General features: G+C 37.6%; 2 protein-coding genes across 2 annotated transcripts; one reads left to right on the plus strand and one right to left on the minus strand.

Moving 5' to 3' along the window:
• Positions 1 to 25640, minus strand: LOC107506372. The gene is made up of 5 exons (XM_036226290.1): positions 25620 to 25640; positions 23847 to 24340; positions 22384 to 22497; positions 7832 to 8201; positions 1 to 5927 (listed from the first exon to the last, which is right to left on the minus strand). The coding sequence occupies exons 1-4, from the start codon at positions 25638 to 25640 to the stop codon at positions 8144 to 8146; spliced, it is 687 nt and encodes a 228-aa protein (XP_036082183.1). The 3' UTR covers positions 1 to 5927; positions 7832 to 8143.
• On the plus strand, positions 24198 to 27609 carry SMIM15 (small integral membrane protein 15). The gene is made up of 3 exons (XM_016137049.2): positions 24198 to 24332; positions 25098 to 25239; positions 26077 to 27609. The coding sequence occupies exon 3, from the start codon at positions 26104 to 26106 to the stop codon at positions 26326 to 26328; it is 225 nt and encodes a 74-aa protein (XP_015992535.2). The 5' UTR covers positions 24198 to 24332; positions 25098 to 25239; positions 26077 to 26103; the 3' UTR covers positions 26329 to 27609.
• Positions 27610 to 27936: the final 327 nt, after the last annotated feature.

Consider the following 27936-nt stretch of genomic DNA (forward strand, 5'->3'; position numbering starts at 1 on the left):
TCTATTTAACAGATTAGGAAATAGAAGTCCAAAGCAGTTTATTTAATTAGTCCATGGCTGCAGAATTAGTTAACAGTGGAGCTGGAATGCAAACTCTGGCAATTCTGATAATACTAACACCTCTTTTTAGAGTGTCAATATAGCACGTGTTCATTTAAAAATTTGGTTCATTTTCGTCTTATTAAGCATTTATAAACTGCCAATTATGTACTAGACAACATGGAATTTAAATGAAATAAAATGGACTCGGGTGGGAGGAATAATTTCACAAATAGACGAGAAGAGAAAGTGGGGTCGTGTCCATGCTTTGGAGCAGTCTGGCACAGGTGCCAAAGCCTGGGTGGGTGTGGCGAGAGTCCACATGGGGTGGGGGATGAGGGGGAGCTACAGCTCTGGGCAGGATGTCAGAGCCCAAGTGAGATGAAAAGGGGATTTGTATGGGGAATGGGGTAGCACTGGCAAAGGGAGGTTGATAACTACACACAGGGGAGTTAATCAAATAAGTAAATATATTAAAGATGATAGGAGTCAGATATCTCACTGTCAGAGAAGGGAGTTACAAGCATGGAAAAGAAGAAAACTAATATTGACTTGGTGGTGTTGGATTGTAATTGAGGGTATTGGTACAAACTGTGTATCTGTTCAATAAATGGTAGTTTATAACCTTCTCGTAAGAAAAAATTCAAGCCTATATGGTTTTAGGGGAAATTTTCCTAAACATTTAATAAAGAAATAATAATTCTATTTAAACTCTTTCAAAAAGTAGAGGAGGAAATACTTCCTAATTCATTCTACGAAGTCGGCATTACAACAATACCAAAAATCAGACAAAGATATTACAATAAGAGAAAACTACAAACTGATATCCTTCTTGAACCTAGATGCAAAAATTCAAAATGAAATTTTAGCAAATCAAATTAATAATATACTAAGAGGATAGTACACGATAACCAAGTGGGATTTCTCCTAGAAATGCAGGTTTGGCTTAACATTAGAAAAATCAGTGGACCTCATCATGTTAATGACCCCGAAAAGAAAAATATATAACCATCTAAATAGATGCAGAAATGATATTTGACAAAAATCCAATTGAGATTCTGCTATCACCTTGTCAAGGGACGCCTCTTTGAGAATCACAATTTTAGAAGGAGTGACATATAGATATTTGTCTATCCTGTTCCTGAAGATATACAATAGTGGGACTCCATAGCCATTCAATTACCTCTTACCTAAATACATTATGCTATAGTTTAACTCAGTATTTCCCAAACTCTGTTCCTTAAAACAATGGTGTCCTTCGAAACATATAAGGCTCTTCTTGTATTCTCAAGATGCATATTAATATATTGAAAGTTCTAACTCCAGAGAAGAAACCATATCTGAGATTTTTTTCTTTCATGTGAATTTCAATCCTTGCTGTCCTATCAGGGAAAATTATTCTATGTTTGCTCCTAAGGCATTTTATTTTGACCCACCCATCTGTTCTTGCCTACATATTGGGTAATATTTACAAGACTTCAGAAAACAGCATGGGCAGAGAAGCGGGGACAACCTCATGGAAGGGCAGATGTTCCTGACTCCGGCCTGCTGCCTGCTTGGTCTCCTTTGGAAGCCACTTTCATTACGGCACTCGTCTACCTTCCTGCTCATGCCAGCTCTCTACCCCTAACAAAGAACTTGACACATTTTCCTAGCCACTTTTCCAATTCTTTGATTTTAATACCTTTTAACTTTATTAAAGAGTCTAAAATGTTTTTTGGTCCCAGATTTATAAAAACCGTAAGTTGTCAAGAAAACATTTAAAAATCACAAAGATGTCTGTCAAAAAGATACTTTCACTTAACTTGCTGAAGCACTTTAAGGGGGCTTCTCTCCATATACTAAGAGAAAGCCATGTGGCAAAAATGAAATTTCTACTGGTGTTTTCTAACTGCTATGGTCTGAATGTTTATGTCCCCCCAAAATTCCTATTTTGAAATCTTAAATCCTAAAGGGATGGCATTAGGAGGTGAGGTCTTTGGGAGGTGATTAGATCCTGAGGGTGGAGCCTCATGAATAGGATTACTGCCCTTTAAAAAAGACCCATGTTTCTACCACGTGGGATTATAGCAAAAAGGAAGCTGTCTATGAAGCAGGAAGCAGGCCCTCTCCAGACACGGAATCTGCTAGAGCCTTGATCTTAGAATTCCCAGCCTCTAGAACTGTAAGAAATACATTTCTGTTTATGAGCCACCCAGTTTATGATATTTTGTTATAGCAGCCCAAACAGACTCAGACACTAACACAGTGTTTCTTTCTATCAGCATAGAAAACACATTAAAGGGAATTGTGTCTTGTGAGTCTATAAAGAAGCTGGGCATCAAGTCATAAACCTACCATAGAAAAACAAAACAAAATGGAAAACCCAGCAGAGCATTTTACTTTTGAGCATCCAGGGGACGTATTCTTTGTGCAAAGTACTGCACATTTTGGAAGCAAATAGTTTAAATAAGGTAGTAATACATTTAAGAGCACCTTTTAAAAGTTACAGTCCCCAAGGAAGACGAACCATAAGAATCTTTCATTGCCACAAAGAATTCAAACACATTTGTTACAGCAAAAGAGCAAAATGAATCATGGTGTGGTTAGTATGCAGAGTTCACAAGAAGCAGTGTTCTCTGCCAGCCTGATTCTGGATAATTTTTCAATTAGCATGCCTTTCCTCAACACTTGAAATAGTTCTTGAATGAGTTGTAAAGTGTTCATGTTAACTGCATTAGGCCAAGTTCATTTTGTGTAAACAGGAAGAAGACTTCAGCTAACCCAGAATAGTGCGACAAACATTTTGATTTTTCAACTAAAGCCTTACCTGGCAAAATCAGGCCAAATGCTAAAATACATATACTTTGAAGTGAAGGACTCTTAGAAGTAATAAACTTGTATCTTAGTATATTTTCTACTTTGGCTTCCATTTCAAAAGGCAAACAAAACCCCCAAATTATAATTTTAAAAGACCTCAAAAATACACTAATATTAGCTGTAAACTTAGAACATGTAAAAATATGGTAAGAAAAATGGTGGAGAAAACAGATTATTACAATGACTCATCCAAACTGTTATTTTATATCTTTCATGAAAGAGGCTTTCGAAACAAAAAACATATTTTAATTAAACTAATCTACTCCTGTCCCCTTTTAAGGGGGCTGCCCCTTGGAAATTACACTATTTGTACAAACAATTTACTCCAAAGTATACTCACTGATGGAATGGATATTTAGTAAGGACTTAGCATCTTTCCAGCACTGCCATGGTCTCTGTGAAGAACATAAAAGAAATGTAAGATACATTCCTCTTCTTCTAAGGACATTTTATCCTTGTAATTTTAGAAACCTAGAAATAATAACAGAGGTAGTTTAAAAACTAAAATATTTTATTTTCCTAATGAAACATTTTAAAATCTGAATATTAAGCGGAGGTACAATCCTGGACACTATTTTTCCATTTACCTGGATAGAAATGACCATCTCTGTGTCTAGACATCACTTACTACCTTAGAATAACCAAAAAAAAAAAAAAAAGGAAAAAAAAGAAAAGGTTTCCCTTCATTAGATTACTGGCTCACTAAATTTGCATTTAGAAAAAAAGATAGTTTCATTGCCCACTGTCACATCATTAATATTTATTAGGACTATGTCCCACAGAAATACATGTCCATTTCCTAGAAATACATGTGTATCAAGGTGTAGCAAAAGAATAGTCACAGGGCAACATTATCAATAGTAGGTGCAAACTGTAAACACAGATGTCCAACACAGCTGAATGGATAAATAGTGGTACGTTTATACAACAGAATACTATGAAGCAATGAAAATGAACAGTGTAGCTACATTCAACAATGTGGATAACCAATGGAAGAAGCAAGACTAAAGAACATGGTGAGTATGATTCCATTTACATAAAGTTGCCGAATACCCAAAACTGAACAATATGGATGTTTCTGGTGCATATGGGTGCACACTCAAGTGGTAGGACTATAAAGAAAAGCAGAGAAATGATTACCTAAAAAGTAAGGTTAGACCTTACTCAGGGAAGAGGGGACAAGTGTGGGGAGAGGGTTGTGTTTGAGATATACTAGGTTTCTGACATACTGGTCAAATTACTTTTATTTTTATTTTTATTTTTTTAAACCATGGGTGGCAGTTACAAAAGATGTTTCCTCTTACAATCATTTGTAAACTATATGTGTAACATTATCACTTTTCTATAAGTATATTATAGTTCGCAGAAAACACTTTTAAAAAACTCACAGGTTACTATGCTATATACCAAATACATACATACATGTGTATATAACACACACACTAAATCCAAATGGCTTCAAGGAAGAAAAAGTGCGATTCTATATTAGACTTCTTTTGTTCCCCTGCTCTTCTAATGAGCACATATTAAGAGTTCAAATATATTTTAAAAATGAAAGAGATAGGGTTTAAAAGTACACAAAAATGTACTATTCCCTGTCATGAATGTCATTTGAGAATTTCAGAGACTTAACGTGGCTTTTTGCCGGTGGCGAAATTGCATGTATATATTCTTAGTCTGTGCTTTGTCTATTGATACAACTAGTTGATATAACCATGCAGAAGCGATACTTGAGAAAAACGGGCATCTTCCTGTCCTTATAGCCGTGACACAGAAGCAGCTCTACTTTGATCTTACACTGAATGGCCTGCCCCTAAGTTTACTCCTTCCACCAGCAATGTTGATTCTAATCTTAGAAAAAGTTGGCTTCTCAGAAAAAAACCACCCTGAACTAAAGAAGCCATGTCTGCCTATAAATTACCTGACTTGAGTTAAGCCTTAATCAACCTATTTTTCTCCATGCTCCTGACTTAGTTGGGTACCAGGTTACTGAGTTACCCTTTCATCTGCTCTAGATTAAACCTATAATAATGTCTAAATACTGGTAATACAATGTCCTCAAAGCCTCTTCCAGCAATGATACCAATACAAACCTTGGTAACAGGTAATATCAAACACAGGAAAGAATCTGAGTTTACCAACTGCACACCTCTACAGTCTAAAATAGATTTTCTAAAAGAAGCACTGAAAAATTTGTACGGCAACTTTATTCTCTTCTCTGTGATCATTATTATTCTATAGTTCCTGGGTAGGTCAAAATCAATTTTACATTTAAGAATACCTGAAACCGATCTGTGATCTTAGAAGTTAAATTTCATTGCTCAGGATCAATACCATCAACTAACGTCCTGGTGGAAAGAAAGCAGAGGGCAATACAGTTCACTCTTGATCTTCCAAAGGTTTATCTATGGCATGGCTTACTTCAAGCAAACCTTGATCCAAAGCTTGGTAAAATAACCAATGATACTGCTTAAGTCACATGTGGCCAGCACTCTATCTATTTAATCTAACATCTAGAATCAAGGCCTTAAAGGCAGAATAATTATTTGCCTCCTTTTATCCCGGCAAAGATAAACTCTGAATGAAAATGAGCATCTCTTTTAAGGCTGGTGCTTTACTTCATACTGAGTTAATACTTCCTCTAATTGTTGTTGTTAAATAAGGTGACTAGGGATGAATTCTTCAAGGAGGAAGAAAAAGAGTTATAGAACAATCTTATAATGAAGTTGCATTATTCTACCTAAGTGGTATCTACATTACAACTCATTGCGTGGCTCAAAAATACTATGGCTCAAAGGATATTTCCCCAAATATAACTGCATATTTTAAGAACATGATATAACAGAGATAGGCCATAACTAGGAATCCTGTTTCCCAATAGCACTGTTATAAACAGGGTGAAACTGAATTTGAATTTCTCAAAATATCACTCACATTCAAATGCAAACTCTAAGATATATTTCAAAATCAAAACTCCTTGTGTTGGGATTACTTACCGTTTGGTTTATCTATACCATGGCTGCCCTCACCTATAATGAAATGAAAGACATACATTATATAATTTTTTTTTATGGAACAAAGGCAAATGTGTTCTAGGACAAAGTTCAAATTTCATATTTTTAAAAAAAGCATTTTAATAGAGGAGAGAGAAAAATAATGCCACTTGAAGGAATTAGATCACGGCCATTCATCTCTTTTCCCACTCCGCAGTAGCCAGTGATTGAAGAGCAAGATAACCAAAGCAAGATTAGGATCTAGAACCTGCACATAATAATAGTATAGACAATTTGAATTGAACACTAGACCATTAATATTATGGTTTAAAATTAATTAAATATTTATTGAAAGAAGCTTACTTGTTAATTTATTAAAGTCAAGATCACACTTATTCAGATAATTTCAACTACCCAGCAGATTCAATTGCAATTTTATTTACTTTAATCTCTCTCAATATACATGTAGGCATATAGCAAAATCATTATTTTATTGGGCTACACTATTAGCGTTATAATTTTATAAATTATAAAGGCCAGAGTGGTGGTTCTTGGTACAAATGCTAGAATTCTGATAAAGAATGTCAACCATGTAAATTCAGCACCTATGAGTAAATAGTTATTTAAAATCAAGCTTCCCTCAGCTTGTGGACAGCCAGTGATTGCTTATATAAATAAGTAATGTTCTGTGTATACATAGAAAATAAAATTTTAAATGCTTATCTTTGTGTCAAACTGTGTTTCTTTAAATAAGGCAAACAGACAATTCTCGCTTAGTGCATACCCTTTCTGAGTTAGTATTTTAAAGTTGACTAACTCAAAGAAGGAATTCTAAAACAATCACCCAAAGCATGACAAAAATGTCACCCTGGTAGACTGGAGTTTTATAAAACTAACTGCATAAGAAGCTCTCAGTGTCTGAAAATAAAATATAATAAATCCAAGATGTAAGATTTTTGCTATCAGGAAAAATTACAACACATAAATTTAACTTTAAAAATTTGCAATCAACTATTTTATATCCACCTGTGGTCTTTGATTAGTTAAAAATTGCCCTTTAGTGATTAATTCCCTCTCATTCAGTGCCCCTGCTTAGGCTCAAAGTTGATAAAATTGATGGAGAAGCTGGAAGCTTCCATCAAGGGCAGGGAGGGAAGGGAGTCTGAGAGAAGCCAGAGCTGTGCTACCTTGCAATCGTGAAAAAACAGTTCTTTAAATAAGTGATCCCAAGCTGATCTACACATTGGAATCATCTGAGGAGTCAAAACCTTCCTGATACCTGTGTCCCATCCCAGAAAGTATGATTTAATTGGTCTTGGGTACAGCCTGGGCTTTGGAATTTTAGAGCTAACTCCAGGTGTTTCTGATGTGCAGACAAATTTAGAAACAACTATTCCATATTCTTTTTTCCCCTTCCCTTCCCTTCCCTTCCCTTCCCTTCCCTTCCCTTCCCTTCCCTCCTTCCTTCCTTCCTACCTTCCTTCCTCTCTCTCCCTCTCTCTCTCTCTTTCCTTTCCCTCCCTTCCTTCCTTCCTTCCTTCCTTCCTTCCTTCCTTCCTTCCTTCCTTCCTTCCTTCCTTCCTTCCTTTTTCATTCTTTTTTAACAATTTAGGTTCACATCCAATTTAGCATACTTCCTATATCAGTCTCATGCCATTTTGTGAAACCTATAAAAGCACTACTTGTTCTGTAAATCCATGGACTCAAAAGCAAAACTACAGCATAATTGAATTAGTTATCATTGTCAAAAGGAGAATAAAAGTAGAATGAATAAAGGCATGAATAAGCTGAATTTCATTAAATGTTTCTTCATGACCAGAATTACTAGTGTATGGGTGATTTTTCAAATCTAAGCCTTGGAAACTTTATTGTTTGCCATGCTAAAACCAGCTGGAAAATTAGAGAACACTACTTATAATAATCTTGGTTTAAGGAGTCACCTGGATTTGTATGACCTGTTCCAGATTTTCACTTTATCAGATGAGCGGGGGCAGCTGTTGGAATAAGGCATAGGGAACTGGGTCTTACACATTAGGAGAGCTGCGGAGATACTAAGTTCATTAATGTTCTTGTTGGCAGGAATCAAAATGACTTAGAGGCCGCCAAGCTGAATTACAGGTTTGATTTACTTAAGAGATAAATGTTATGCGGACATCAGCTTTTTTTTTTTTTTTTTTTTTTTTTTTACATCAGCCTCAAGGCAGTCTTGATGACAAACAGAGTGCAATACTTCCTTCCTTTCACAGTACGATTCAGCTGTATTTTCCTCTGGCTTCTCTGGCTCCTTTGGGGCTATTTGATCTGTCCAGACTAGAGAAGAAAGAAAATAGTTTCAAAGGTTCAAAAGTGTCAGTTTATCAATAGCAAATAAAGGGAATACTAGATATCTTGCTCCTTACAATAAAAAAAGCACCCACAACAGATGAGTGGATTGAAACTGGAAAGCATATATCATAGTGTCAGGGAGTCATAATAAGAACATGTAACTTCGCTCTGATAAATGCTTTAAATGGGCTGAAGTCTTGAGCTGAGTATATTGTTCCCTTGAAATTAAAACAATGACCAGATCATAATGAGGATATGTGGATGTCACCATCTGAACCCTTCCCACCTCATGACACAATGTAATCTGATGCAGTTCAAAATTTCACTAAGAGCTGGGCAAACTAAGACATTACTCACCTAAGTGGGAAATGGGGTAAAGGTGTCTAAGGAGAAGTGTGTGATGTGAGTGTACCATAGCCAGTGTCCAAAAAACTAGTGACTAGAAGCCTATGTGGTTCAATTTTAAAGGTTTCTTTGGTTTAATGAAATAGAATGTTTTCTGAAAGCCAGTAGAGCAAACACTCAAGATCTTCCTGGTCTTATTGAAAGCTGATTGCAAATCACTAAAACATATGGAGACAAAACAGAAGCTATGTTCTTGATTATTTCCAAATACACAGAATCATCCACAAAGATGTGCTCTTTTGGCAAGTGACAGGGCAATTTGTTTTTTGTTTCTAGTGCCAACTGCAACCAATTGTTTCTTCTGAGTCTTTAAACGTAGGTCTGAAACTGAACTGTTCATTTCCCTCTGTCTTCTACTTTTGCTGTCCCCATATTTGCTGCCAAAGTTACAGTCTAATGAGCACACAATCGCCAAGCCAGGCCTGGGGAGTCATCATGGGCTCCTCCTCCTTTTGCATTTCAGCGTCTAATTCCAAGTCCTAGCCCTTATATGTCCTCAGTAGCAAACAGATCCTCCTGCTCCTTTTCATTTCTTAAACCACCACCGCAGGTCACGTCCTCATCCTAACTGGTCTCTGTATCCTAATTTTGCATTCTCTTAACTCTCGTCCTACCCTTCCGGAGTTTATTCCTTCCCTATTACTCAAATATGAACATACCATATCCCTGCTTATTCTCTAACACTTTGTTATTCCTTTGCCTGTGATGTTTATCCCCTCGTGTTCTGACTAGCTTTTACATTTAGCTTCAGACTTGGCCTAACATTTTCTCTGTCAAACCTTTTCTGACTTTATCAGGCTGAGTTAGGTGTTTTCTCTTCTGTGCTTCTTTATCACCTTGTGCACAACTCTACTGGAGCATTTGCCACATTGTTATCAGTTTACATGTTTGTCTTCTTGCTGATCTATGAATAAAGGTTGAGCTCTCTCTCTCTTCAATGTTATAGCTCCTACACCTGCCACTCAGAAGGGGCTTAATACATTTATTTATATTAAATCAGTAATTTTTCCTTCATCTACTCACTGTAATTACTTGGGGAACTTTTAAAAGATACTGAGGCCTAGACCCATTCAAAATGAATTTCTGGGGGCGAAGCCCAGGCACTTGTATTTCTTTAAAACTCCCTGCTGATTTGAATATTGTTAGTGGGTAAAAACCACTGTGCTAAATCATTTATCTGGAAACGTTAGTTAAAACTGTAGGAGAGAGAGAGAGAGCGAGAGAGAGAGAGAGAGAGAGAGAGGAAGTTTGAGGGTCTTTTGTGATTTTTTTTTCAGAAAGGACACTGTATTAGTTATGGATTGCTAAGTAACAAATTACACCTTAAAACAACCAATACTGATGAACTGTTTCTCCTGGTCAGAAATTTGTGTACGAGCAGGGCTCAGGGTTTCTCACAAGCCTGCATTCAAGGCGTCAGCAGCGGCTGCCATCATCTCGAGGTCTGACAGGGAAGAAGAGCTTGCCAGCAAGCTCACTCATGCGGTTATGGAGGATTCAGTTCCTCACTGACTGTTGGCCAGAAAGCCATCTTTAGTTCCACTGTCTGTCCATAGGGCAGCTCACAGCATGGCAAATGGCTTCCATTAAAGTGAGTACAAGAGGGCGAACAAGATGGAAACCAGACTCTTTCTGTAACCTAATTTTGGAAGTGACATCCCATCACTTTTACTATGTTCTGTTCATCAAAAGCATGCTATTAGGTCTAGCCCAAACTCGACGGGAGGAAATAATACAAGGGCATGGATCCAGGAAGTGGGTATCATTAGGAGTCATCTTAGAAGCTGCCCATCACAGACACTTAATGATACTTGGCTAAAAAATTAACCTACCTTAAAGGAATCCCAATGAGACTGTCTTAGCATTAGGAGTATGCTTTGGTTTCTTTGTAGAACCGATCCAACATGCTTTGACAGAGATGAACCAAATCTAAACTGACAGGTGTACTTTCCAATAATAATTTAAATTTTTAGTTTCATTAGTTGTTTCATCTAACTATAAATGTATTCATTTAAGGCCATTTGGACAAGATAATATCGAGGCAGATCAGATTGCCTAACTCGAACCTTCACACGGCTTTATGAATTAGGTCAGTGTGCTTTTCAAAGATTAAAAGTGCTCCTCTTTCTTTTCCCAAACACTTTCCAAATTATATAAGTTCACAGAAAACAGATCACTTTAAGGATTTAACATTAAATTTGTTTTTAGTGAAGGGCAGGTAACAGGAATTCTAAAGGTACAATACCAAGAAAAATAGGCAAGTTAATGTACTGACTTTATGCTGGTGAGAGTAAACAATTTTAGGTTTACTTCTCATTTTGAAGAGTGAAGCCAGTGTTTTGGACAACACTGAATACTGATAATAGCAACTAAAATTTAAACCTTCCCCAAAGATTCTATGGATATAAAAAAAAATTCATTATCTTTGGATATCTTACCATTTACTACTAGGAGGGCAAGTTGAAATTGCTTAACAATATTTAGCAAAACTACACAAAGTACTATAGCAAAAAGAAGTCCTTGTTAAGGCACAAATGACTTGCATCCTTGAACCTGATGTCAACAGCAGATTTACATAAAATCTCGAACTTTTAATTTATATTCTAACTACAAAATGCTCTCACCCAAATCAATGGTTTTGCTGAAGAAAGAGCTAGCCTTCCAGATTGAGTACTGCCTTTGATAGCATGTTTTTCCTTGAATCATTTTCTAAATATTTATTCAAAAATATTTGTAGCTCATAAAGCCCAATGTGATTTTTAAAAGGATATGATCATAACACAAGGTTATAAAAGATTTAACTGAGAAATTGTGCTGTAAGTACTTTAAGCATGGGTGGAAATGACTTATGAACAATCTATTGTAGTTTGCTTTTAAAATGATTAAACAGCACCTTTGGGGGGAAATCTGCCCTTTCCTTCAGCTGAGGTAGCAATTCTTATTACATGCACTAAGACCTGAAAGACAGAGCCATGATCAGCTATTATTATTCAACATAAACAATTCTATGTTAACCACTATGAGTTACAGCAAATATGAGGATTGAAGCTAATGACCTGGACTGTTGAAGCTCTATAGCCCTTTAACATTAATTCTTTGAAATACCCAGTTTTTGTAGTCTAGACACGCTTGTTTGAGGCTTAAGTTTTAATTTATTAACTTTACTTAAAAGATGGCGCAGATGGCTGCCAAACTGAAGAACAGGTTGAAAACAGACATGACACCTAAAAATCTGGTAAGTTTTCCTTTCACAGTAACATGAGTTCTCAATTCTAAAACTACCTTTCCTGTATCTAGCTTGAACAAATGAGTAGATATATTGAGAATAATGGCAGCTAGGTTTCTTTCTGTTGAGTTACTGAGATGGAAAAGGGCCAGCTAGAAAGTAGTGATAGACTAGAATAGAAGGTATCAGTATAAACCCATGATTTTTAACAGATATAGAAGTAAATACAGATATTTGCCTATGCATCTGCCTGCTGAGAGGGACTACAGGCAATGACACATCAGCAGCAATGAGCAAACTTAGCGATCAGAATTTGGTTTGTGACTACCATTCTCCATGAAAAGAAAGCAGGGTTCCTTGAAAAAAAAAAATGGCTGATTTCAGGGTTGGGGCAAGGGATGTACAAGATGAACTTGGAACATACTAAAAAGAAAGGGCTCAAAGAATTGAGAGGACATGACACAGCAGGGCTCCTGACACTAACAGGACACATTCTGGGGCTCCCATTGGTTAAATCTGGGACAACTAAAATGTATAAATAAATAATGATAATAATGGATTTTAATAGGTTAACTAAGAATCTATAAGTCCATCTGTTATAAATAAATGAATGAGGGAGAAAGGAAAACACTTCCTCTTATTAGAATGCCAGCTGGAAAACATAGATGGAACGATAGGTTAGAAAAACTGGCCCTTCACTTGGATAGGGGTTGGAAGGAGGGGTAGCTTTTAGTGTCCTTTGGTCAAGCATTCAGTCTCTATGGGCCCAGTTATATCCCAAGAACTGCTTCTCAGTGGGCAATTATCTGCTGCAGATGGCATGGCCTTGCTCTAGAACTCCAGGGGCCTGTGTTGTGATTCTCCCACTGGATTTGCCATAAATTACACACTATCTTTTCCCACCATTGTCACCACTATGGTCTGCTGGATCGTATGATCCAAGTATCAGTCAGGGATTCTTGCCCTGAAGACTAGAAGTGCTGCAGAATGGCTCTATTCAAAACTGGCAGCCTTTCATGTCATTTATTATGTGAGAGTATTATTCCTAGTTGTAGAATGTATGGCCTTCAGAAGGGGAAAAAGGCCTACAAAGTGCTCTACTTCCTTATTTGTGGTAGAGGCTGTAGGTAGCAGCAATCTGTCTTTTACTTTAGAGGGGTTATCCTGACATTCCTCTGACCACTGGACCTCTTAGAAACACTGAAACTTTACAAATCTATACAATGACATATCATGTATCTGAGGCCTTATTAAGCTGTTCTGGCAATGAGTCCAGCACACAGCATCTGTGAACAGGGTTATTACTTGGTTTAGTCAGCAGCAGTCTATAGTCATACCCCAGGATCCATACAGTTTCTTTAGAGGCCAGACTAGTAAATTAGAGAGATTGGATTGGGACTGGCATCCTTGTATCCTTTAGGTACTAAATGGCAGCACAAATCTCTATTATTCCCCAGGATATAATGTTGTACCTGATTTATCTTGGCAGGCACTGGGGGGCAGTTTCAGAGGGTTCCATTTGGCAATCCCCAATATGACTATTCCATAGACCAGGGACCTAATGCGGCAGTTACTCCAACTGCCACGTGTATAAATCCCAATTATGCACTTGGGGACTAGGAAATGACCACTGAGTGGGTCCATGGACCCAGTGGGCCCACTGTGAGACTAACTTTAGCCAGAACACCTGGTCTGATAGGCTCCCATTCTAACAGGAAGGTCGTGATGCTGTTTTAGAATTTCCAGATATCAACATGAACTCAGATTCTGTGACCAGTAGTCCTCAAAACACCTGATTTCCTCCCTTTCCCCCGTGCATGGTCACTAGCATAGATAGCCGTGGAGCCCTGAAAACTGTCTTAGGTCTGGGACCCAAGCACGGGATCATGACTTTTTATTGCAGTGACTACCCAGCACCCTGGTGGACTGCCCATCTTGCCCCAAGGAGACTATGCTCTATTAGCTGTCTCCACAATTCCTTGTGGGTCAAGCTCCTGTGGCTGCAAGAATGACCTTCCTAGTCATTATGGTAATTGTCATCTTCTAGCTTCTGGCAGTTCACCAGCACCACCTGGCCTCTGTTACTTCGGGGCTCTTATTCTCATGGATGTTAATAAGCCAACTCTGTGGCCTTACTTCTACCTCCATCCCTTGGCTGCAGAGAAGGGATGCCACCAAAGTTCTTAGTGATGCTGCTATCTCTCTCACCAGCGCTTTCCTGAGGGCCTTGGGTGAATGGTAGGTCCTCCGGGCCCTCTCATGGAGCATAATCCTTTTGGGTTCTCTGGCCTTATCTAATACATCCGTTCTAGCATACCCACTTCCCTCAGCCTCTTTATTCCTCCCTCTACCATCTGCCAGAGCAACCCAGACATTTTTCGCTTTGCTGATAATTGGCTGTGCTCCCCCGCCCCACCCCAATGCCCCAGTTTCTAAGCGCTATCACATTAGTGTTTCACTCCCACTACTGTGGTCTGCCTTAGTCAGTTTTGGCTGTTGTAACAGAATAGCACAGACTGAGTGGCTTAAACAACAAACATTTATTTCTCAGAGTTCTGGAAGGCTGGTAAGTCCAAGATCAAGGTGCTGGCAGATTTGATGCCTGGTGAGAGCCTGCTTCCGGGTTCATAGACAGCTGTCTTTTTGCTGTTCTTCACATGGTAGAAGGGACAAAGGAGCTCTCTAGGGCTTCTTTTATGAGGCACTAATCCCACCATTCATCAAGGGCTCCGCCCTCATGACCTAATGGTCCTACTTCCAAATACCATCACATTGGGGATTAGGTTTGAATATATGAATTTGGGGGAGACAGAAACATTCAGTCTATAGCATGATTCTTGCTAGAGTGTTATATACTCAATACCTGAGAAAATACCAAGTCAATGAATTCTTATTCATCCAATCTCACTTCTGGCTCCTCTGAACAAACACCTTTAAAATCCAATCCCAAGAGTCCTCCTCTGGTTCCTGTCAGAACATGCCAGCAAAACTTGCAAATTCTTAGAACAGTCTCTTTTGCTGGGATTTAACCCAGTTATTGGCTTTGTTATTGGTTCGTTATTGGCTTGGTAGCCAAGAAAGAAGGGGGGCAGCATATGGAAGATGTGTGCTATTGCCTTGTGGGCAAGAAGCTTCTGTAGCATCTTCCAGCACAGTAAACAAAGCTACTTTTGGAAAAAGGCTACCTTTGCAAGCCTTAAGTCTAGAGAGCGTAGCAGGGACATCCATCCAGATGACCTTATCTCATGTTTAGGATCCTAGGTTTCCCCACCTTCACAACAACAGACCTGCCTTGGCTACACGTTCAATGCTCAAATGTCTCTGGAGCTCTGGGACTCCAATAATTGGCGAGCATTTCAGTCTGCAGTTCAACTGAGTGTCCTTCCACTATAGGTGATAAATATGTCTTTATAAACTACCACAGAGGCTCTCCAGCTTTCACACTGAGCTAGTAACTACTTATTAGCAGCTGTTTCTCATTTTTCTACTGTAGTGCTTTAATACAACTTAGCAGTTATCAGCCAACTCTGTTGTCTTTGTAGGTACTATTCCTCACATTTTTAAAATACCTCTATCATCACGCCTACCACAGCTCCCCTCCATTGGGACATTGTCCCAGGTCAACACTGGTGAAATCTTTAAAAGTTAACCTGTAACCTTATGCCAGGGGTGATGAGTGGCCCACCTACCAACCAGGGTGGGATCTTCATATCCAGTAATGAATGAGCCTGTCCCAAATCCCAATTTTGCCATCCCAGAAGCCAAGATGGGATTAAACGTGTAAGATTTTTATTAGGGGAAATATCTTTGAGAGAAAATGGGAAGGGAAGTGGGCAAGACTAAGTGGACTGTCACACCATGATGGAAATCTGACCCCTATGTGAGAGAGAGGGAAGGACGATTGGGCGGAAGTGTCCTAGACTACCACATATTCTAAGACAAGGCTTGGCAAGGCAACTAGGGGGAGTCCTTGAGCCCCAGCTGGCCATCACAGGAGTCTTAGTATTTCTGTCACACTCAGTCACTGAGCTGTGAAAGAAGCAAGGTCTCGGCACAAATGTAGTAATGCATTCCAACACAGCAGCTGGGCCTTTCGTCAATCAAGTTCCTTACGGTGCAGGTCTGTGAGGTGCATTCTCACAGCTACCTCCTCATCTAGCAAAGATGGAATTCAAACCAGATACTTTGGTTCCAGAGACTATGCTACAACCACTGCACTAAGACGACATCTCTTAGAGCTGCACAGGTCTGAAATAAATGGTCCTCTATCATGTCAAAGATTTATATGGCAGGTTGGGCCAGAGAATCATTAGGTTCCTCTAAGGAGTTTGTACTTCATTCTATAGACAATAAAGTGGGAGAGGAGCACATCAGATTAATGTACATGAATATATTCCATATGCACTGCATACACACGTGAATAATTTATAGACCCATAACTTTAGTTTCCTGTAGTTTAAAAGTGTTTACCAGACTTGATAACAGCTGCAACAAACAGTGATTCCAGGACTTCATATATGGCAAGATGTATCACTCTGCATATATGGTAAGACGGTCAGAAGGTGCTGACAAAGCATTTGCATCTTTTAGAATATAAAAATTCGAAAAAGAAATGAACTTAGACAAGTTCATTTTCCATCACTCTTTATAAAATCTTACTATGGTACAAGGCAACCAAAATGTATTTAATTTTTATGATTTTACTACTAGTATTGAAAATCATCTACTATTTTTATGCAGAGGCATTCTTTCCACTTAAGCTGTGTGTCAAATAGGTATTTAAAGTTAAATGAGGAACTTAACCACTATTTATAACACAGTTTCCTGGGGATCTGAGTAGCCTCCCAACAATCAACTTACAAATGAATTTTGAGAATACAACCTTTTATTAAAAGAAGGCTACATGTCCATTCATTAACTAGTTAGTATTACAAAAAAAGGTGTGAACTCTATGTTTTGGACATGGGATCCTGAGCACAGCAATGTTAAATGCTTTCTTTGGTCTACATAACAAGATCAAATATGAATCTAGAACTAGTGATTAAGTCATATTGCTATATGCCTATATTCATTAATAATACATGTCTACAACTGCAGTGTGGTTCTACAACAGAATATTAAAACCTGGGAATGAAAAGAATCTCAAGAGAACATTGGTCCAAATTTCAAAAAGCAGGTTATTATCTGCTTATTGCAGAGAATGGAAAATTAGTTGATCAAGGTCAAACGTAAAAATTAAGGGAAACTCCAAATTCAAAGCCTCCAGAAACTCATCATATGCATCACTATTATTTATACTTCAAGAGGACATATGTGAATCAACAGAGTTTCTGGGTTTCAGATGATTTCGCTTCCTGACTTAAAGCCTAAAACATAAACTGTAAACTCAGCAAAAGCAATTTGTGAATTTGGGACTATGATATGTCTCTAAGTAATGGTTTAAGAAACTATATTTATAGCTTGGCACTAGTAAATTTTTGTTCACTTTTAAATTAGATTCCAAATATACACACTGTACTCCGAGGGCTATTGAAACACAAACTACCTTTTAGAATTAGACTTTGAGATGCAATTCCAAACAGTGATTTCCTATGTTCCCTAGTTATGAAAAATATGGTTATAAGACTTTAAAATAAACATAAAAATTAGAATTAGTGGAAGGATTTTACTAGAAAATAACTACGTGTTATGTATCAAAAGTCTTTGTAAAGTTCTGATTTTCAATCACTTGATCTACACACACACTATACCATGACTTATTTCACCAAAGACTTGAGGTCTTTTACTACATAAGTATATATAATAATGAAAGATATAAGGTGCCTGCCCTAGGAAAAATATACTTAAAAAGAAATATAAGTATGCAGGTCAGGATGGATGTTAAACAGGAATTTCAAATTTGGCTCTTGAGCTTCCTGACAGTCAAATCAAAGAGAGGTAAAATTCTTAATATCAAAAAGTGACTTCCATACCTGAAACCATAAAACTCCTAGAAGAAAACATAGGCAGTAAACTCTCTAACATAGCTCTCAGCTATATATATTGTTTGATATGTCTCCTTGGGCAAGGGAAACAAAAGAAAAAATAAACAAATGGGACAACGTCAAACTAAAAAGTGTTTGCACAGCAAAGGAAACCATCAACAGTTTAGTGAATGGGAAAAGATATTCACCAATGAACATCTAATAAGGGGTTAATATGCAACATATAAAAGGAACTCTTTCAACTTAACATCAAATCTACCTATCCCAAACCCAAACAAGCCAATTAAAAAATGAGTGGAGGACCTGAATAGACATTTCTCCAAAGAAGACGTACAGATGGCCAATAGAAATGGAAAAAGACGCTGAACGTCACTAATCATCAGGGAAATGTAAATTAAAACCACAATGAGATATTACCTCACACTTGTCAGAATGGCTACTGTCAATACATCAACAAACGAGAGTTGGCGAGGATGTGGAGAAAAGGAAACTCTTCTGCACTGTTGGTGGGATTGTAAATTGATGCAGCTACTACAGAAAACAGGTTTCTCAAAAAATAAAAAAATAGAACTACCATATGACCCAGCAACTCCACTCTAATTATTTATCCAAAGTAATCCAAAACACTAATTTAAAAAGATCTATGTATCCCTATAGTCACCGCCACATTATTTATAATAGCCAAGACATAGAAGCAATCTAAGTGTCCATCGACAGACGAATGGATAGAAAAGATATAACATATATACAATGGAGTATTCCTCTGCCATAAACAAGAATGAAATGTTTCCATTTGTGACATGGGTGGAACTAAATAGTATTATGCTAAGTGAAATACATCAGAAAAAAGACAAATGGCATATGATGTCACTTACATGTGGAATTTAAAAAGAGAAATAAAAGAACAAACAAAACAGAAACTCATAGGTAGAGAACAAACTGATGGTTGTCAGATGGAGGGGGTTTGGAGAGATGGGTGAATAAGGTGGAAGGGATTAAGCAGTATAAATTGCCAGTTATAGAAGTAGTCACAGGGATGTAAAGTACAGAATGGGAAATGTAGTCAATAATATAACTATGTGTAGTGTCTGATGGTACTAGACTTATCAGGGTGATCACTTTGTAAGGTATATAAATATATAGTCACTATTCTGTACACCTGAAACTAATATAATATTGTATGTCAACTCTAATTAATATAAATTTAAAAATAAAATAAATTTTTTAAAGTGGCTTCCGAAACTTTTTTAGAATCACATTCTAAAATATCTTACACAAGATTTTATATAAAGGGCACTATATGACACAAAGGACAATGTCTTTGATAATACAGCAAATATGGCTAAAATGTTTTATATGGTTACTTCAAGTAGCTTGCTTAAGTGAAGGAGGAAGGTATCATTAAAATACTACTCAGTGAAGGTGATGGTGCTAGGGGCTGCTTTTGCAATAGATATTGCTTTTATACCAAAGAATTCTTATATATAGATCAGTTTTCCCAATTAAGCAGCAATTCTTATTTAATGGCTAGGAGGCCTCCCATCAGAAACAAGAGGTGACTTGACATGACTAATATAATTACATCATTTAGGGACAGGTCTAATAATTGAACCTCTAGATTTGGCAGGAAAGCTTAGTGTCTCACAATTTTAACAGGACTGCAATCCAAGGCTTTGGAAGAATTTGCTGGAAATTTTACCCCTTCGAAGGTGTGCCTGCTAATTACAGGGATGTAGCTTGCTTCAAGCACATGGATAATACATTCTGGAGACACAGAATTATAAAGTTTTGGCGTTAAAAAGCAGAAACATCCAATTTTCAGTATCATGTAAAAAAAATTATAAACTACCCAAAGCAGCAATATATAACCACCTGTATTGACTGTGCTCAAACACACTGAAATGTTTCTAAAATGCATGGAAAAGGCCAGGGGCAGCAAGGAATAATTAACGAAAGAAGCATCTGCTATCTAAGTTCAGTGTTTCTCCTGTAATCTGAATTGGGAATCATAAAGCTGGAAAATATCTAGAGAGGGCATCTAGCCTGCATACATGCTCACAACCCATTTTCAAAGATCTCTGTTTAGATTTCTAGTGGAGCTTGTTCTTATCTTAAATCTTAACACCTACAGCCTAAGACTAATTCCTTTTATCTTATCTTAATTCCTTTCATCATCTGCAGATGAATCTCTATGTTCCTTGTACATACTTTTACAAGCTTGGAAATCATTAAGCAACTAGTTCTCTTTCATTAACAAGCGAACCACATTATTTTTACCTTTCCTCAAACATCTTATTTGCTAATCTTTAGACCTCTTCTTACTAGAGTATCTCTTATTACTTTTAAAACAGTTTGGTACTTTAATATGAGCTTCACAAATTCCCAGAATTTAGATGTTTCTATGACTTTTTCAAACGTACACAATTTCATTTGTAAGTAGCAATGCTATATCCTGGAATCAATTACTTGAAAGATTATTCTAGATCTGGGGTAACTAATCTCATATAGCTTACATTCTAATGGGAAATATGGACAATAAACTTGTACACAAATAAGATGTCAAACTGAGGTTCTGTGAAAAACATAAAAGTGATAGTGGTAGAGAGGCCTTTCGTGAGGAGGAAAGAAGGCAATAGCCCTGCAAAGATATAAGAATAATGTTACAAGCAGTTTTTAACTGAAGTAGGTTTAACTAGTTATTCTGCTATGTATTTACATGCATTCCTTCTGCAATAGATATCCTTACACTGCTCCCTACTGAATCTTCCTGTTCTTATTGTGAAGACTAATTCAATCTTTTAAAAACATTTCATTACCTTCTTAATTGGTATACCCCATACGTTTTTAAAAAGTATCCCTTCTAATATAAACAAGTACTTTATAATATTAGCTAAATATTTAGTTTAGGATGTGTTTCTGTCAAATTACTTTAATGGGTGAAAATATTTGGAAAAAAAATTCTTTGTTATCAGAAAGGCCTACACAAATAAATAATAATAAAATAATAATTTGGTGATGCTTTGTAGGCAAAGCAGACTAAAAGCAAATTGGCAGAGTATGACTCATTCAGATGAGAATGAAGAGAGGATGGAAGATAGAGTAAATCATTGATCAGTTGGTCTAACAGTGAAAGGGGGTAATAAAGAAGTTAGAGGTTGGTAGACAGGTCACGTATGTGAGATGAAGAGGCAAGGTTCGAGAGAACCTTCTGCATCTCAACAGCTCTTTGAGACATACTGCCACCACCTGGGCAATAGGCAATTGTGAAGTACTGGGAAGATTTTAGTCGTGAACATTAGTTAAATGACGATTATAGAAATCAAGAAACATACTTTCATTTTATTAAACTGGCATTTTTGCCAAGTCTTTGGACGTTAAAAAAGAGTAGAGATTTTTCAGATGTGTTTAGAATCCTGCTCTACTTTTTAAGTCTCTGGTTCCTTAACTGTAAAATGGGTATATAATAATACTAACCTGTAGGGTTGTTCAGTCTCGGTTAGAGGCAATAGATGTGAGCATCGAATCCAGTTTCTGGTACACAGTCAGAACTCAATAAATAGCTTTAAAAAATTATTATTCTTCACTATGATCTTCCAAATATCACTAAAACTTGATTATTACTTTTTTAATCACATAAGTATGCCCATTACAAAATGTACTTGCGTTGTGTTTTTATGGAAGGAAAAAAAACTCACAAAATTAAAACTTGGGGAAAGAAACAAATTCCATCAAAATAAGTCAAATATGTGAAGTGTTACTACAGGGAAATAAGCATAAAATGTTGAGCAGGTAAGAAAGCCCTCAAAATATTTAGTCAAGTCTAGATTTTAATAGAACCTCATTCAAGTTTCACTCATTTACAATTTTGACATGAGTCAGGGTGAACTGTAACTTTGTACCATCCAAGGGAAAAATACTTTTAAAACAAATTAAAGACAAAGAACAGGAATTACCTTTTTAAGAGAAAAAAAAAAAACCCTGAATTTTGTAAGACTCCATTTTCAAAATATAATTGCAGTAGAGTAACTAGTGTGAATGGGCTGGTGGTGTGATATGCGACACAGAAATTATGCAAAGACAAACCCTCCTTAGTTAATTAGTGTAAGGTTTAGTTAATTTGGTTAAAGTTACAAGAATGATAAGAATTCTTAAAAATAAAAACAAGCAGATCTTATTTCCTTGCTATTCTAAGTTGGTATTCTGAAAGACATTTGAGGGAGAATTAAACCCGATTAAGAATCTTTTCAAATAAAGAATAAAACTTTAAGATGTTTCAACCAAATTCATATTCTGCTGCTGGTTATGAAACATAAGTCAGAAAAATGGCCATATCCAGTCCAACTGACAGAATTTTAAAGCTGAAAGAACACCAGAGATAATGTACGCTCCGCGCAAACAGAAGAGGAAACAGGCTCAGAATGACTTATCAGAGCATACGGATCCAAACATAAGTGAATCTCAACTCATAAGCTCAGTCTCACTACAGAAAGAACTAATTTTGATACCACTGCTCATAAACCAATGCTTAATGAGGCTGCAACAAGGAGCTTACCTGTGGCTGGAAGCTAGCTCGGTAATATTAAGACTGTGAACACATGGTCTACAGTAGAGCCAATGAGCTACAGAGACTTCCTCCTTATGTGCCTTTTCTTTTGGTCCAAGACTCCTATGTGTTGAATGAGGAATACAACAGAGTAAACTAATGGGGAGCTGGTAATTGGGAACACTGTCTCTCTACACTTGAAAACCGACACACCCTGGCCTCTGGAATGAAGGATGTTAAATTGATCCCCCATGCCCGCCCCAAATTACTATTTGGGCAAGCTTTTTTAAATCACATAACATTACCTCCAGCAAATAAAGTTTTCAGTACACACAATCCAGTGACTGAGTCTGCTTTTTCTGGCTATTACAGGTACAGGCTAGGTCTACGCAGTACAAGCTTTGAAACCATGGTCCAAGTTTTCAAACAAGAATGAGTAAGAAAACAACTGCTGCTAATACAACATACAAATATTAACATGTGCCAAAAGCCTGTTCCCTGGTAAATAATAGTTACTGTTGTTATACCTAAACTAGTTATACATGTCACAGCTTGCTTCTCAAAGAGAACATTCTACAGTCTTTCGAGAACAAAAAACCTGCTTTATTTGGCATACAACAGTGAAGAGGTCTTGCAACATTTACAGTAGTCAAACAGAGCAGTTCAGTGCAAGCAATCACAAAATTTAGTCACCAACCAAACCAGACCTAATCTCTCAGTTTCTCAGTAGATTAGAAAAAAATACTCACTCCTTCTGCTTGTTGACTTTTGCATCCCTTTATTTGTGTATTGAAAGTACTTCTGTGGGAACGCTATGCCTAGAATTTAATTATTTATCGTTTACTTTGGGCAAATATCGATCATTCTTTTGTGAAATGAGTTAGGTTCTTAAATTAAAAGCAAACAACAACCAGCCCTCTTCACACAGTATGGTTGCGTTTTCCCTTAGTAATAAGATTTCAGTGCGTACATCCACCTCGGTCCAGCTGCTCGTCTCCTCTAGGTGAGTCTTTATCTACTGTCCAACAAAAGATGAAGGGGCAAAGGGTGGGGCGCGAACCAGAAGGTACTCGCCAGAACCCTTCAAGAGTCGTTGTGTGACCCTCACCTTGACTTTGGGCGATTTGTGGGGACCAACTCCTTTCTTGTCGCCGCTTATTGGTCTGAGTTTCCAGGGGCCACAGACCTCACCCACCCCGGCCCTCCACCAACTTTCTCTAGCAGGGGAGGGAGCTGTTTCCCGCTGGCTGAGGGACAAAGGCAGAGGGCCCTCGGCGGTTCTAGACCCGCTGCTGGAGGCCTGTGCCCACTGTGCTTCCACGCCAGCCCCGGCAGGAAGCGCCTCGCTCGGGCTCGGAGCCAGAGGTCAGCCCCGGCGACGACCCCGCGCGGCCTCACCTGCCGCTCCCCGGAAACCGCAGCGCTGCCCCGCCCCCCGCCCCGCGTCCTGGAAGTTGAGGTCCAGGACCCACCGAGCAATGGCGCAGCCGGAAACTGGCCCCTCGACTTCCTCAGGCCGGATCCAGACTGGGACCGACCTGTGGGCGGGGCGGCCAAGCTGGGGCTTCCGCCTTCCTGCTTCCGGCTTGGCGGTGAGTTGCGAGTAGGGGTCTGAGTCCAAGGTCCCGGGCGCGACGTAGGGAGGGCTGGTGGCGGCTGCGGGGGTAGCTTTGCCCTCGTGCCCAGCAGAGGCGGCCACGGCGCCGGGGGGCACATGGTGTGGCGGGGGCGACCCCGGAAACCCCGGAGAAGCCCGCTCTGCGAGCCCTGAAGGGCCCGCACTCACCAAGGCCGAGGGGCGGCTGAACGCGGCCCCCAGGGTCCGCTGGCCGGGTCGGGTAGCGAAGGAAGAATGAACAAGGGGAAACGTAAGGAGGGAACGGAAGTGCGGATGGCGGTGGAGTGCTGTGTCACCTACAACTTCAGGCGCGGGTCTGGTCCGGAGAGGCGCACGGGAGGTCTGTGGCTGTGGACGATAACTACTTTCTTTGTGTTAATGGCTAAAACTTTGCTATGAACCGGGCTCTTCACTTCCGCTTTACTTTTCATTGCAAAGTTCTTTTGCTTATCTCTGAATTCTGTATTAATTCATTACTGGGCTGGAGAAGCTGAAAACGGATCTCTGAGTGGGGCTTATGAATTTGGGGGTAGGGACGTGGGCTAGGATATTTAACAATATCCTAGGCGCTTTAATGTGTCTTCAGTTGAAAATTTGAAGATATAATTAAAACCAGGCAGAAGTTTTCTTGAGATAATGGGATTGTGGTGATTTTTGTTTTGGTTTTCTCTTCTGATTTTTCTATGAAGAACATGAATTGTATAATAGGGAGAGAAGAAAATCATTAAAGAGTAAGGCGAGGTATTTGATTTTGTAATTATGTACCTAATCCTATAGTTGATATTTGCTGTAACATCAGTGAGCTAGTCTTTTTTATATGTAACTGTGTTTCATAAATAATTTTATTGTTGAAATAAGTTACTCAGTAAACTACAAGATCTACAGTAATTGGTATTTTCTTATAGGGCATTTGCAATTGTAATAATTCTTCAAATTAGGGAGAAAGAGTTATTAAATGTCTATGATGTGCCCTGCAATTTTACATGTCATTTATAGATCGAATGTATAGACTTTAGAAATTTTCCATTTAAAGTTGTATTATAATTATCTTGAAAATTGTGACAAACTTTGTATTTTTTTTATCTATTCTTTTCAACCTCTCCAGTATATAGAATTTAAACCTTCTTTCAGAAGTGTATAGTAGAGCTAAAGAAGACAACGACCAACCAGGGGTCATCTGAAATTGTAATTGGCTCACTAATAATCCCAGGACAAAGTTAGAGATCACAACTGAAGCATAACATAAGGTAGATGATTTTTTAAATCCGAGCTGAAATTGTAAGTCATCGTATATATACCCATTCCTACCCAGGTATTCTCATTCTGCGCTTTGACACAAACAAGGAAGGTCAAAAAGCCTCCGTCAAATTAGACAATTTCACTTAATTTCACAGTCCTCATTTGTCAGAGAGCCCTCCCTTACCAACTCAAAATGGAACTAAATGCATGGCACTTGTTCAGGTTTTCTAATAATTAGATACATTCTCATTTTTTAAATTGTGCCCTCAAGTAGGAGTCCTCACAGCTGAAAGTGACTAAAATAGCATGTCACTTTTTGCTTATATCTGTTTATGAATGTGGATGTTATGGCTTCCTTACCCTTTTTATTCCTGGGGATGACCATTACCTCCCTTTCTCCAAGCAGCATTTCACATACTCTGTAGCTTGTCCTTTTCAAACACCAAATTTGATTTGTATTTTTGTTAATTAGTACTCAATAGTACCAAGACTGTGTTAAATAAAGGACAAATGGAACTCAGCTGTTTCCTGGAACTCAAGGTCCTTATCAAAGTGTGCTGCTAAATAAAGTTTGTCTTGACTATAGGAAGCATGTGAGAATGCATAGTCATTATGACAGTCTACATGGTTTTCTATACCTTCACATCTTTTAAAGAACACTCTTCCCATTGTCCTAGTTGAGTTATTCTTAACTGGGGATATTAGTCTATATTAAAATAGTACTAATTAATACTTTTAAAAAATAACTCATGAGCGATAATGGAATTCTGAGGTAACTGATTGTGTAACTTTCAAAATTTGATTAACCACTTGTCTTTTCTCTTGTTCTCTCCTCCCAGCCCCCCCCCCCCCTTTCTAAGACCACTACAAAGATGTTTGATATAAAGGCTTGGGCTGAGTACATTGTGGAATGGGCTGCAAAGGATCCATATGGCTTCCTTACAACAGTTATTTTGGCCCTTACTCCATTGTTTCTAGCAAGTGCTGTACTGTCTTGGAAATTGGCCAAGATGATTGAGGCCAGGGAAAAGGAGCAAAAAAAGAAACAAAAACGTCAAGAAAATATTGCAAAAGCTAAACGACTAAAAAAGGATTAAAGGAATGAACAGTCTCTGCAACCAGAGTAAAATCATTTGGAAAACTGTGCAGCTTTGGAAGGACCCACTAAGGCTTTTGGATTCTCTGACAGTATTTAGTAAATGAAGTCTGAGCATATGGAAGAATCATGTTAGTTCAACCTCTACTGTAGCAACTTTTATGCTTTGGTATAAAAGTCTGTTGATAGTTATTGTAAATTGGCATTTGTTGTACTACAAATTTCTTTATAACCAACTTAGTCATTTGCCATTTTGCATCTTATGTAATGAATTGTAAACATCCTGTGGAGAAAAAAAGTGACTTTAGATTATGAACTCTTTTCAATTAATGGCTTAAAATGGGGTCTTATGCTGGACAAAGGAAATTCAGAATGTAAAAATCAGAATTGTCCTGAGTTGAAAAGTGTGCTTTGGGTTAAGAGAGATACAGTATATTAATTATATCTTTTATCATTATTGCTTTAGAATCATTTTTGGCTTTCTCAAAATAATTGAGTACTACTTTATGCATTTTTCTCATTTTAGCCTTTGAGATGCTGGCATGTTATCACATATTCTGCAGTTTTAAAGTCTAATTTTATAAAGAATTCTCTTATTTTCTTGACAATGTAGAATACTATCTACCCGATATAACAATTTTTGTACTGATGAACACTGCCATTTTCTTAAGAGATGCTGAGTAGAGTCACACTATGATTTAAAGCTTGCAGTAAAAATGCCAAGCCTTGTAGTACTTTGGAACCAGTTTATTCTAACTTGTGCTAAGTAGAAATGAGAAATAGTTAAAATGTCTTATCTGATTATTTGCTAATTATATAGCTACCATTTTTACTTTTTATTCTATTCTTTGTTTTAACTCGTAGTTATGTCTGATACTTTTTGATCAAACAAGTTCATGATGAACATTAAAATTTCAAATTTCTTTTAAGGAACTCTTAAGTCACATTTCATAAGTGGTAAAGAAAGTCTTAACATTTGGAAAAATTTTGTTTAGCATAGTAGTAATTGGGTGAAAAAGATAAATCATGTCAAAATGAGAATCTGATATAATTAGAAATAAAAAGCTAATGGATATTTCAGTTAGATAGTATAACTGGAACTTTTTACTATTAAAAATGGCTTTTATAAATGCATGGTCCAATAATTTTACTTTCTGTCAGTATTTAACAGCTTATTAATGTTTTCCTCACCTGATTATGAATTTTAAATTACAGTTATCCAACAGCTTTTATTTAAAAATGAAACTAGATACTGAAATAAATTTGATACTTTTATAAGGAGGTACTGGTTTTATTTTTTTTGGGGGGGGGGATAATTAAATACAAATTAGGTATGCTATGGAAGTTAGACTTTTCAAAGGATTATGAATTTCATTTATATCTAAGCATATTTGTAAAAGTCGAGGGCAATGTTTCTCAAATATGAGAACCTAAGGACCCCTGAGAATGTTTATGGACTTGTTCGAACAACAACACTATTTTAGGTTGCCAGATCCTACTTGATGACATTGTAATCAACACTTTGCAACCCTAGGTACAGAAATAATTCAATGTTTAGATATGAGTTATTCAGGTGATCTAGGATATGCTTTTTGTATTGAAGTTAAAA

Source organism: Rousettus aegyptiacus, unplaced genomic scaffold (genome assembly GCF_014176215.1).
Source record: "Rousettus aegyptiacus isolate mRouAeg1 unplaced genomic scaffold, mRouAeg1.p scaffold_m13_p_8, whole genome shotgun sequence".
Taxonomy (NCBI): Eukaryota; Metazoa; Chordata; class Mammalia; order Chiroptera; family Pteropodidae; genus Rousettus; species Rousettus aegyptiacus.

What these genes read in the sequence shown, in the direction of transcription:
- LOC107506372 (XM_036226290.1), bottom strand. Translation starts at nt 25,640, where the DNA reads ATGCTGCTTGGAGAAAGGGAG. An exon ending in TCCGGCTGCGCCATTGCTCG is followed by an intron (nt 22,498 to 23,846) that starts GTGGGTCCTGGA and finishes TTCAACACATAG; the next exon opens with GAGTCTTGGACCAAAAGAAA. An exon ending in GAGCTAGCTTCCAGCCACAG is followed by an intron (nt 8,202 to 22,383) that starts GTAAGCTCCTTG and finishes TTTCTTCTCTAG; the next exon opens with TCTGGACAGATCAAATAGCC.
- SMIM15 (XM_016137049.2), top strand. Translation starts at nt 26,104, where the DNA reads ATGTTTGATATAAAGGCTTGGGCTGAGTACATTGTGGAATGGGCTGCA.